Source organism: Spermophilus citellus (assembly GCF_964194105.1).
Source record: "Spermophilus citellus genome assembly, contig: SCAFFOLD_264, whole genome shotgun sequence".
NCBI classification, from domain to species: domain Eukaryota; kingdom Metazoa; phylum Chordata; class Mammalia; order Rodentia; family Sciuridae; genus Spermophilus; species Spermophilus citellus.
In genome coordinates, this window is record NW_027673160.1 from 274,291 (window position 1) to 286,648 (window position 12,358).

General features: G+C 44.1%; 1 protein-coding gene across 1 annotated transcript in view; it reads left to right on the forward strand.

Moving 5' to 3' along the window:
- Window positions 1-2,515, forward strand: part of LOC308640050 (ribosome quality control complex subunit TCF25-like) — a gene marked incomplete at its 5' end in the record, with an annotated part of 101,929 nt that extends 99,414 nt beyond the window's left edge. The window contains one exon of the mRNA XM_081312111.1: window positions 598-2,515. Coding sequence (XP_081168237.1) covers window positions 598-2,418 — 1,821 coding nt within the window. The 3' untranslated portion in view covers window positions 2,419-2,515. The remainder of the gene's footprint in view (window positions 1-597) is intronic.
- Between the last annotated feature and the right edge of the window lie 9,843 nt (window positions 2,516-12,358).

Consider the following 12,358-nt stretch of genomic DNA (forward strand, 5'->3'; position numbering starts at 1 on the left):
AACAATACCATAACAGATTCAAAGAGGGCTCTAAAATCAACAGGTGAAAATAACAGACACACAGAAAAAGATAAAGTTGAACCTATGCATCATTCTGAACACCAGAATAAATCCTAATTTGAACATTTAAATTTAAAAGTGATACCATAAAAGTACAAAAAGAAACCATGGACAAATTCTAAAACTCTTGGAGGGCTTTCAGTGCCTTAAACTCCAGATACCTGGGCTGGGGCTGTAGCTCAGTGATAGAGTGCTTGCCTAGCACTTGTGAGACATTGGGTTTGAAGATTTAAAAAAAAATCAAGATACCATATTGATTAATATACACTGTAATGTTTAAAGGAAAAAGTATAAGACTTTTGTATATCAAAATATGTGAAGGTAAATAAAAATAAGTGAAGGGGCTGGGGATGTGGCTCAAGCGGTAGCACGCTAGCATGCCAGGCGAGTGGCCCGGGTTCGATCCTCAGCACCACATACCAATGAAGATGTTGTGTCCGCCGAGAACTAAAAAATAAATATTAAAAATTCTCTCTCTCTCTCTCTCTCTCTCTCTCTCTCTCTCTCTCTCTCTCCTCTCTCACTCTCTCTTTAAAGAAAATAAGTGAAAATCAGAGGAAAACTATAATTGATTGTGTGTTAACAGATGCTGCAGTGTCAGGGAACAAAGGAAGGATTCAGCGTGGAAACCCAGAGACTAAGCGGGAAGGAAATGTGGCCAAGGCTGCACCTCCGGAGCAGTCTAATGCAAGTGGAAAACTCCGGAAGAAGAAAAAGAAGCAGAAAAATAAGAAAAACAGTACAGGAGAAGCCTCGGAAAGTGGGATGGAGGATATCGACCGCATCTTGGAGAGGACTGAGGATGGCAGTGGGCTCAGCCGCCCGGGTCCCCCACCACTGAGCTCCAGGAAGCATGTCCTGTATGTGGAGCACAGACACTTGAATCCAGACACAGAACTGAAAAGGTATTTTGGTGCTCGAGCGGTCCTGGGGGAGCAAAGGCCACGACAGAGGCAGCGTGTATACCCCAAGTGCACGTGGCTGACGACCCCCAAGAGCACCTGGCCGCGGTACAGCAAGCCAGGTCTGTCTATGCGGCTGTTGGAATCGAAAAAAGGCCTTTCCTTCTTTGTGTTTGAACACAGTGAGGAGTACCAGCAGGCACAGCACAAGTTCCTGGTGGCCGTGGAGTCCATGGAGCCAAACAACATTGTGGTTCTGCTCCAGACAAGCCCCTACCATGTGGACTCACTCCTGCAGCTCAGTGATGCCTGCCGCTTTCAAGAGGATCAGGAGATGGCACGAGACCTCATAGAGCGAGCGCTGTACAGCATGGAGTGTGCCTTCCACCCCCTGTTCAGTCTCACCAGTGGGACGTGCCGGCTGGACTACCGTAGACCCAAGAACAGGAGCTTCTACCTGGCCCTCTACAAGCAGATGAGCTTCCTGGAGAAGCGTGGCTGCCCACGCACCGCACTGGAGTTCTGCAAGCTCATCCTGAGCCTTGAGCCAGACGAGGACCCGCTCTGCATGCTGCTGCTTGTCGACCACCTGGCCTTGCGGGCCCGCAACTATGAGTACTTGATCCGCCTCTTCCAGGAGTGGGAGGCTCATCGGAACCTGTCGCAGCTCCCAAATTTTGCCTTCTCGGTTCCATTGGCATACTTCCTGTTGAGTCAGCAGACAGACCTCCCCCAGCATGAGCTCAGCTCTGCCAGAGAGAAGGCCTCCCTCTTGATCCAGCAGGCACTCACCATGTTCCCTGGAGTCCTCATGCCCTTGCTCGAGTACTGCAGTGTGCGGCCCGATGCCACCGTCTCCAATCATCGCTTCTTTGGACCAGATGCTGAGATAAGCCAGCCCCCTGCCCTGACCCAGCTGGTGAGTCTGTACCTCGGGAGGTCGCACTTCCTCTGGAAAGAGCCTGCCACCATGAGCTGGCTGGAGGAAAATGTCCGTGAGGTTCTTCAGGCAGTGGACGCTGGGGACCCCGCTGTGGAGGCTTGTGAGAACAGGCGGAAGATGCTCTACCAGCGTGCACCCAGAAACATCCATCGCCATGTGATCCTCTCGGAGATCAGGGAGGCTGTTGCTGCGCTTCCCCCGGATGTGACCACACAGTCTGTGATGGGGTTTGACCCTCTGCCTCCCCTGGACACCATCTACTCCTACGTCAGACCAGAGAGGTTAAGTCCTGTCAGCCATGGAAACACGGTTGCCCTCTTCTTCCGGTCACTGTTGCCAAATTACACTGTGGAGGGGGAGAGGCCAGAGGAAGGAGTGCCTGGGGGTCTGAACCACAACCAAGGCTTGAACCGGTTGATGCTGGCCGTGCGAGACATGATGGCCAACTTCCACTTCAACGACCTGGAGGCGCCGCGGGAGGACAACCCCGAGGGGGAGGGGGACTGGGACTGAGCCACTTAGGCTGCTGCGCCCAGCGCTGTGCAATTATGTTCCTGATTCTGTTCTGGTCTGGATTGACCAGTCCCCTGAAGTAGAAGTGCTGAATGTACAAAAAAAAAAAAAAAAAAAAGGGCTAATGTCTCCAATTTACAAATTTCTAGAAATTGATAATGGGAAAAAAGCAACCCAAAACAAAAATATGAAAAAACCCATTAACAGAGCGTTCACAAGAAAAAAATACAATTAGTTTTTATGCATAATATGCTCAGCCTTATTAATAATGATAGCAATCCACATTAAACTACTCTATATTGATAATTCTCATCTATCAAACTGTTAACAAATTCAAGGGTTGTACACAGCACATTGGAAAGGCCCCAGAAAAATAGGAACTCTCTCATGCACTGCGATCTGCCCTCTTGTATCTGTGGTATTCAGACTGGATTTACCAATCATAGGTGAAAATATTTTTTTAAAAAATTGTCATGCAGGGGCTGGGGATGTGGCTCAAGTGGTAGCGCGCTCGCCTGGCATGTGTGCGGCCGGGGTTCGATCCTCAGCACCACATATCAACAAAGATGTTGTGTCTGCCGATAACTGAAAAATAAAAATATTAAAATTCTCTCTCTCATTCTCTCTCTCTCTCTCTCTAAAAAAAACTAGTTTCCTACATAAACTGTGTCCACAGAGAATAAATGTTTTCAAATACATTCTTATAAAAACAATAACAACTATGAATCATTGAAATTCAACTTAAGGATGTCTCACTTGAAAAAAATTATAAGTGGACCTACAAACTTTTAGAAATAGGGCAAAGAAACAAAAATAATCCATATTCCATAAATTCTGCCTGTGTTATCTCAACAACTTAATCTCAAATGTGCTTTCACGGAAAAGCACCAAGATATTTGTTTTCCTCAAACCCTTTTCAAAAAAAAAAATTGTCCTCATGTTGATGAACACTGGTCTTCCGGTTGTATCACACAAGGAGAAAGATCTGTATAGGAATCTTCTGAATAAAAAATTCTAGTTTAGCAGAGCGCAGCGCACACGCCCAGAAGGCAGGCAGCTTTGGAGCAGTGGCACAGGCAGCAGCGGCAGGATTCCGACGGAGCTGGAGCCCTCCCTGAGCCCCAGAGCTGCCCAGAACTCCCACCCCGGCTCCCCGATGGCGCTCGCCCACCTGTCCTCAGGCCTGCCGCCCAGCCCCAGGACCCGCAGCCCGAGCCCCACCCCACCCCCCTCACCTTCCTCTTCCCGGCGCCGCCTGCCACCAACCCGCTGGCCACCAAGTCGATGGAGCTGGAGGAGGCCCTGCAGCTCCTGGGCACCGAGGGTGCCATGGGGGGGCGGCAACGCATGGGGGACAGCGACAAGAACCGTGGTGTCCTCAAGTGTAAGAGCAGCTGCAAGAAGAACCAGCTGAGCAAGTACAGCCAGCTGGTGGTGGAGACTGCAGGCTGGGCGAGCAGTGGCTTGTCGCTGGCGTGCATCTATGCAGAGGCCAAGAAGGTGGCGGGGGTTGGACAAGCAGAACAGCCGCACCTACCTCAAGTACTTGGTGCATGCTGGTGCAGAATGACTTGCTAATGCAAGTCAAGGGCACAGGCGCCACTGGCTCCTTCAAGCTTCATCGCCAAAAGCAGGCGGCCAGCTAGTGGTGAGCCCCTTTTCCGCGCCTGTGGTGCACAAACCCAAGAAGCCAGTAGCAGGCGGCGAGCGGACCCCTGGCCCACCAAGAGCGCCGCAGCAGACAAGCACGTGCCCACTGTGCATGCACACTCAACACAGAGGGAGACAGTGAGAGGGGCTGGTTTTCCCTCAACTTGCCACATACTACCATGTGACTTAGTCACCAGGAGGACCTCAGTGAATTAGGCTCCATGCCCAGAGAAAGAAGTGATATCAATAGAAGACAATAAGGCCCAGCAAAAATGGTAGGACATCCAATATGGCCAGGGAGCCCCTGCATACCCACAGCAGGGACAGTAATCCAAGGAGCTGACATACTCAAGGGCACAAGGGCACGTAAAGCCTCCCCCAGGGAGACCCTTAGATTCATAGGGAGAACTCTGCACTGAAATGGAGGTCACCGAGTGCCACAGTCTTGGCTGGGCACAGAATCACGAGCCACCACACAGCTTTGTAGATTCAAACAGCAATTCTTTATTCCCGAACTCACACCGGCCTCCACACACGGTCTGGGGCAATCCCAGTTCTGCTGCCACCCAAATCACCTCCTCCACGAGGCTTTTTTTCCCATATACTTTTAGAATCTCACGAGAGCTCAACGGGAGCTCAGGCAGCAGGAACGCCCTATTTCCAGCAGCAATAATCCTCAACATCCAACTTCCCTAAAACCCATATAGTCTTAAACTGGGAACACCCTAAACCCAAGGACCGGGATACTTCCTCAAACCTGATCAGCTCTAAACCCGGATCCGCCTTGGTCTTTGAGCAAGGTCACCTTACATGCAATGTCAACAGCGAAATCATTAACATGGGGTACGCTAGCAAGGAAATTTTGATTCGTCATTCCTACTTGGTAATGGCCCTCAGCAACCGAGGGGAGCAGAGGGGCCAGGGAGCATTGGAAAGAGACAACAAAATTGAGTCATGACTCATAATGTGACCCCATTAGACACACAAGCTGGTGAAGCTCAGGAAAATGCAGGCCACAAGAATGTATCTGAGGCTGTAATTATCTTCCCATTTATTTTCCAATGGTGACAGGGACAGAAGCACAGTAATTGGCGGAGAGTTGTACAAAGACTCAGACAAATTGTGTTCCACTCTATTTCATATTTCATAGAGAACGCTTACCATCAGATGAACTCTGGAACGGATGATGGCTCATTACTTTCGACAGGTTGTGCCAGAAAATGTGTACTGCCAAGTGATTCATCACCATTTATACCCAGATCGTAAATCTTTATTTCCCCAAAGCCAGACTTTGGATTCAGGGCCCACTGCTGGGTTTATTCTTTTGGGTTGGCAGTCAGAAGAATGACCCTGCGACATCTTTCCTTGTGGAATTTATTTTTTCTCCAGGAACCGTTTCACTCACCTGCTTGTGACTTGTTTTCATGCAACTAAAATAAAGCAGCTGCTGTAACCAGGGAAAGGACTTTCACAAGTGGATTTTCAGGTACCTCTGGGGTGAACATTGTTGCTTTAACGTCCTTTAAACTGTAGTTCATTGGTTCTTCTATTATATAGAGCTGTAAACTGTGCCTAAACCTAAAATAAACTCTCTGAAATAGCTAGGGCAGTGAAAAGACAATTTTGAAAAATCTCCTACTTTTTAAAGGAATGATTTAAAAACCACAAACAAAAAGCATAAAGGGAGAGGAAAGAACTTTGGTTTATTACTTATGAGGTACCAGGTCTTTTTATAAACATAGCAAGTGCCGCAGTCTTGGCTGGGCACAGAATCACGAGCCACCACACAGCTTTATAGATTCAAACAGCAAATCTTTATTCCCGAACTCACACCGGCCTCCACACACGTTCTCGGGCAATCCCAGTTCTCCTGCCACCCAATTCACCTACTCCACGAGGCTCTCTTTCCCAAAATCCTCTCTGAATCTCACGAGAACTCAATGAGAGCTCAGGCAGCAGGAACGCCCTAATTCCAGCAGCAATAATCCTCAACATCGAACTTCCCTAAAATCCAAGGTCGTAAACCGGGAACGCCTTAAACCCAAGGACTGGGATACTTCCTCAAACTGCAGGATACACCCTAATCCTGGATCCACCCTCGTCCTTGGGCAGGGTCACCTAACATGCAATGTCAACAGCGAAATCATTAACATGGGGTACGCTGGCAAGGAAATTTCCTACTTGGTAATGGCCCTCAGCATCTCCCCCCTTCTGATTAATTAAACAACAAGCAATGTGGCTTAAGGACCGTGCCTGGTAGGTTGTCCAATTCAACAAATGGTTCTTACCCGTCATGGGAAAACTGACCTTTAGGCGTCAGCCTCCTGTCTTAGGTTGAATCCACTGCAATCAGATCAACCCATCACTGACTACCGGTCCAGCATTCAGCCAAGCTTGTGGAAAGGCCTATGCACCAGTGGGGGGGTGAGGTTCTTGCCTCACCTCTGTTGGCCCCCAAATATCCTTGGTGCCAGTGGGGGGGGTGAGGTTCTTGCCTCACCTCTGTTGGCCCCCAAATTTTAGACCATCACTAGTAGAAGGGAGGAGGATACAGAAATGCCACGACACCAAGCCAATTGATGGCTCTTTTGGAAAAATTGCGTCACTGGTGACACCATCAGCAAAGATATGCCAGCATTACCACAATTAACATGGGGTGCGCTGGCAAGGAAATTGCATCACTGGTGACACCATCAGCAAAGATATGCCAGCAGTACCATAATTCGCTGCACCAGACGATATTTCACAATGCATGCAACTGATATATAGTCCAGGCAAGTTCTGCAGGCAGTTCAAATCGGAGGAGTCTATCAATATGTCCATTTCCTCCCAAAGTAAATCGAGTCCTTGATTGAGTATTACTTGTTGAGTTATATTCATTGATGCATCAGTTTATACAGTTTACTGTGATGGCTGTCATAGAAGCTGTAGTTTGGTTTTATCTTAGTCTTCACCGGCACTGGGATGGAGATGGGAATTCTGGCAATGATGCTAAAGAGACATTATCCTGGACAGAATTATTAAATATAATGAAAAGGAAAGGTGAAAGTAAACAAACAGATCTGTTAACCTCCTTAAAAAACAATCCTTAACAGCTGTTTACCTAATTTAAATTAGTAAGCAAACAGATCTGTTAACCACCTTTAAAAACAATCATTAACAGCTGTTTACCTAAATTAAATTAAACCATTTAAATCACGTGAATAAAAAAAAATTCGGATCCATTTTTTTATGAGCGCTCCTCATATATGAAATATGGACATACACACATACAGACATACAACACAAAACAGAAATGTGCACACATAACACAACACATAAGACAATAAAGGCCTTGTAGTTTTACCTAGGTGAAATCTCCATTGCAATGTTTAAAAACTCCACAGTCAAAAAATAAAACACAGTCAAAAAATAAAACCGATCAGAAAAACATTAACCTAGGTTTGTATGAGCTCAAAAAATAAAATAGAACTTTACGATGTGGGAAAAATGCAATAATAAAATAGATATTGAAAAAAACACCTTGGTTAATCACTGTCGCAGATGTAAGAATAGCCAAGCTGGAACTCTGGATATCAGCTGTTATGGATTTGAGTCAAATCATCTTCTTTTTCTGTAGAAATTGCTTTAGTTAATCTCTCTGGAATCCAAATCGGCTGCTGTTCTCCCTGCGAAAAAACACAGACGGAACCCCGATTCCAGACAATAACTGGATCAGGACCTTTCCATTGTCCTGTTAGAACATCTTTCCAAAGTACCTTAGGCTTATGTACATTTTTCGGATACATATGTCTTTCCGCAGCACTAAGTCCTGATGAATCCAAATTTAGAAAGTTTAGAGTAAAAAGGGTTATTTTAAGTTTATCTTTGGGGATATATACCCCTTAAAGATCCTTTTAAATTTAAGTCTTTCAAAAGCATTCTGCCTTAGTTTTTTAGAATTACTTTAGTCCTTAAATTTTTTGATGTGGTTTTAAACCATAGTTGTCTTAGCCTCTTGCATTTTCTATCTGAAATACCTTTACTTGACATTTTCAACCATTTTCTATCTTATTTCTATCTTCTAGTTTTCTTCTAAGGTTTTTATATTTAACCTTAGTTGCTTTTTTCTCTCCTAGTTTTCTTTTGTTTCCTATTTTGTGGGTTTAAAATTCTTGTCTTTCAACATCTTTTTTATCTTCCTATATCTTTTTTATCTTTCTACATCTTCTCTCTTTTTTTACCTTTCTGTACTTCTGTTTTTAAAGTTTTTCACTTCAAATTTTTAATCTTCTTTATCTAAATATCTTTTATCTTATTATCTTCCCATTTTCATGGGGTTTTTTTTCCTCCATCATGAAGGCATCTTAACCACCTTCAATTTAACCTTTTAAAGCCTTTTGCAACTTATTTAGACATTTTACAACTTTGTACTTTACCACACAAAGATTATCCCATCTCCCTCTTTATAGTTTAATAAGTATATTTAAATAGTTTGATGAGTAAAGCAATCTTTTTCCCGCCATGAAGGTATCTCGACCACCTTCAATTTAACCTTTTAAAGCCTCCCAATTATCATCTATACTGTACTTTTAAATGTACTTTTTCACCATCTACAGCTTTACTCTTTTAAACGAGGCTTCAATTCTGTTTAAATCACTTTAATGTTAGTTTACATGGCTGCCCTTCAACCAAAGGCTTTTTTTTTTCCATTAAGAAGCTTTGTCTCAATCTGCCATGTACAAATATCTTTCTCTTCTTTCTTCCTTTTTCAAGCTTTTAAATTAAGTCTAGTTTCCTCAAAATCTTTTTAAATGGCATTTTACAACTTTTTACTTTACCACACAGAGATTATCTCATCTAGAAACATTTCTTTTTCCTTTAACCTTTTATATTAAAATATATTTCCACATCTTGAATATCTTTATCTCTTTTCTTGCCATTAACCCTTTTTATAAATTCACATTCTGAAATAACTCTTATAAAATTTTTGAATTTAGACAAATTACTCCACTTTAAATAGATGAAATACTTTCATGTTTTTTAAGGTACTATACTATTGTAATTGAAACCCAACTGAAACTTCTTATACTCTTTGTATATAAATTACACATGATAGAATCTTAAGACTTAGTAACCTTGTTTCAGCAAAGACACAGACCAAAGCAATATTAAACTTTTTCTATTTACCAATTTATGAAAACACACATAATGTTTAAATATATTACCTTATGGAACTTAATAAGTAAAGAGTACTTGATTTCATATTTGTGGTTGATATTTTGACACTTTAGCTTTGGAAATTAATCAGATGTCTGTAAAACCCAAGACCTTAGACAAATGTAGTAAACAGAACTAGCCATCTCTTTCTTGTTGAAGAAAAATCCTTCTACAGGATACCATGATGGTCCCATTGATAACTTAATAACTCGTCTCTAAAAAGCCATGGGCTACATTTTTGTATTGTATCAACATATGCCCTAGCTGTTCTTGATCTTACTGGGGTGCCTCCGTCCTCTAACAATTTCTCTTCCTCAGAGGCGAACAACTTCAAACCTCGAGTCAACCATTTTCCCCAGTTTGCCTGAGAAAGTTCTATGAACAGGCAACTTGAAATAAAAACAAAATAAATCAAAACAAGAACACATTGTTTTTTGAAATGGCCACCCATTTTTTTTGCTCTCCTTCAGGAGCGAGCAAATTCACTTACCCCCAAGCTTCAGACATCCCGCGTACGGACCACCAAATGCCGCAGTCTTGGCTGGGCACAGAATCACGAGCCACCACACAGCTTTATAGATTCAAACAGCAAATCTTTATTCCCGAACTCACACCGGCCTCCACACACGTTCTCGGGCAATCCCAGTTCTCCTGCCGCCCAATTCACCTACTCCACGAGGCTCTCTTTCCCAAAATCCTCTCTGAATCTCACGAGAACTCAATGAGAGCTCAGGCAGCAGGAACGCCCTAATTCCAGCAGCAATAATCCTCAACATCGAACTTCCCTAAAATCCAAGGTCTTAAACCGGGAACGCCTTAAACCCAAGGACTGGGATACTTCCTCAAACTGCAGGATACACCCTAATCCTGGATCCACCCTCGTCCTTGGGCAGGGTCACCTAACATGCAATGTCAACAGCGAAATCATTAACATGGGGTACGCTGGCAAGGAAATTTCCTACTTGGTAATGGCCCTCAGCAGCAAGGCTCATTTAAAACCTCCTGAAAACCCTGCCAAGTGGGGTTTCCATGCCAGGATGCCCCCAGATCTGGAGACCTCTGGAGTCCTGAGGTGATTTATAGATTGAAACTGATCTGGTTCCAGTCTTCCAAGGAGACTTTGTGGATGGGTGTCAGCTGGACATGGTGAAAACTGTGCCATGGATGTCCACATCCTTATGGACTTCTGATCAAGACGTCCCCAAGAACATGCATTTCTCCTCGTGCATTCATCTCCAGTCCACCACTGCAGCCCCTATCCTGGGTATAGCAGGACTTTGAGAAAATGATCAGGGAAGATTCAGGGTACATTAGTTTTCCTCCAGAACCTGCACTCTATTCAGAAATATTGGTCCTGGGGGATACTTTCAATTTCCTCTTGAGAGATCCTGTCATCTTGTCACAGTCCAATAGACACTTGGTTCTTGGGATTCTCCTTTACATCCAAAGTCATCTGAAGATACTAAAACCATGGAGATTCTTTATGTCACTTAGCGGGGATATGAAGGCAAAATATTCAGATAGACTGTATTATATAGATTATATGAGGGGCATCTGTTTTAAAGATAAGAAAAGGCAAATATCAGGACAGCAATAGGAAGGAATATTAAGGAAATCTCTGCCCTAGAGTTCCTTCCCATACTGAAGGGATGGAGAATGAAAAACGTTCTCCCAATTCAGATAGTGATTCCTCCAGTTCAGACGTGACACTTCAATTCACATGCACTCAAAGGTTATACCAGTCCTATTTTAGAGAGAAGAAAATGGACCAAAAAGGTTTTTTAAATTGTTCTAAGTTACAGAGTGGCTCATGGAGAAGCCAAGATTGGAAGCCAGTCTGACTGAAAGCCTCACACTCTGTGTTGTCATGTGACCATGGGGAACACAGCCATGCATATCTGAATTTCCTTATGATGTTGAGTTCAACTGATGCTATAATTGTCCTCGATTCTCTTGGTACCTAAGACTTTCACAGGTGACTGCTTAAGTGACAACTGTCATCAAGCTCAGTGAGGGAGTCCTAGTTTTTAAAACTCTCAAGGTCATGAGAAATCAGAAGAATAGGAACCAGTCACAGAAAAGAGGAAACTAAAAACCAAAATGATGGAGCACACTGTGGGACCCTGGATTAGTTCCTGGACCAGAAAAGGACAGAAAAAGCAAAAAAAAAAAAAAAAAAAGCCTGGAGTTTGGTTAACAGTGATGCACCAAGATTGATTCTGTGGTTTGGAAAATGTCCCACAGTAATATAAATAGCATTAGAGGAAATGGAAATGGGTCATGGATACCCAGGAACTAGCTTTGCAACTTTGCTGTAAATCTAATGTTATTACAAAATAAAATGGTGACTTTCAAAAGGATCAATGAACTCCCCCACCCACAACCTGACCCCAACCCAAACCAAAAAACTTGAATGAATTCTCCTCTCAAAAAAAAACTTATTTACATGTACAGACACACCTAATTATACATTAAAAATCTCCAGATGGCTACATTACTGGGACCTTGGGTGAAGAGTGTATGTTATGAGAGATTTTCATTAGCCTCGCTTTGCTGTTGCATTAGGACATGTGTCCCGCAGTGGGGAGGTGCTGTCGGAGGGGCAGAAAGGGCAGAATAAGGCAGAGTGAAGCAACCTGGACCAAAGGGACCCTGCCAGGAAAAGGATGGGGCTTGAGAAGACAGCAGCATGGTGGGACAAACCAACAGAGGACCACTGGGCTGTACATGAGTAAAATGGCTCCCAATCAGAACTGGCCCCACATCCATAACACACATACCAACTACACTTCCCCTGCAACCAGCAGACAAGCCCTGTATGTAGTTCAACTCTGAACTACTCCAAGCTGACTGAAACAGTTACAGTAGCTGGAGAGCAGCATGTGTCTGAGCCACTCACAGCAAGTGAGACTTAAGGTGCATAGCAGAAAGAGCCCAGATAAGATGGAAAAGGCCAGAAGCCAGTGGAGAAGGCAGGGGTGGAGGCTGGAGCAGAAACTAATCAGTTTCTGAGCAAGAGAATACCAGAGAGGCAGCTGGGGCAGTGAGAAAGAAAAAGAAGAGGAAGCACAGAATCAGTGACTTTTTTGCA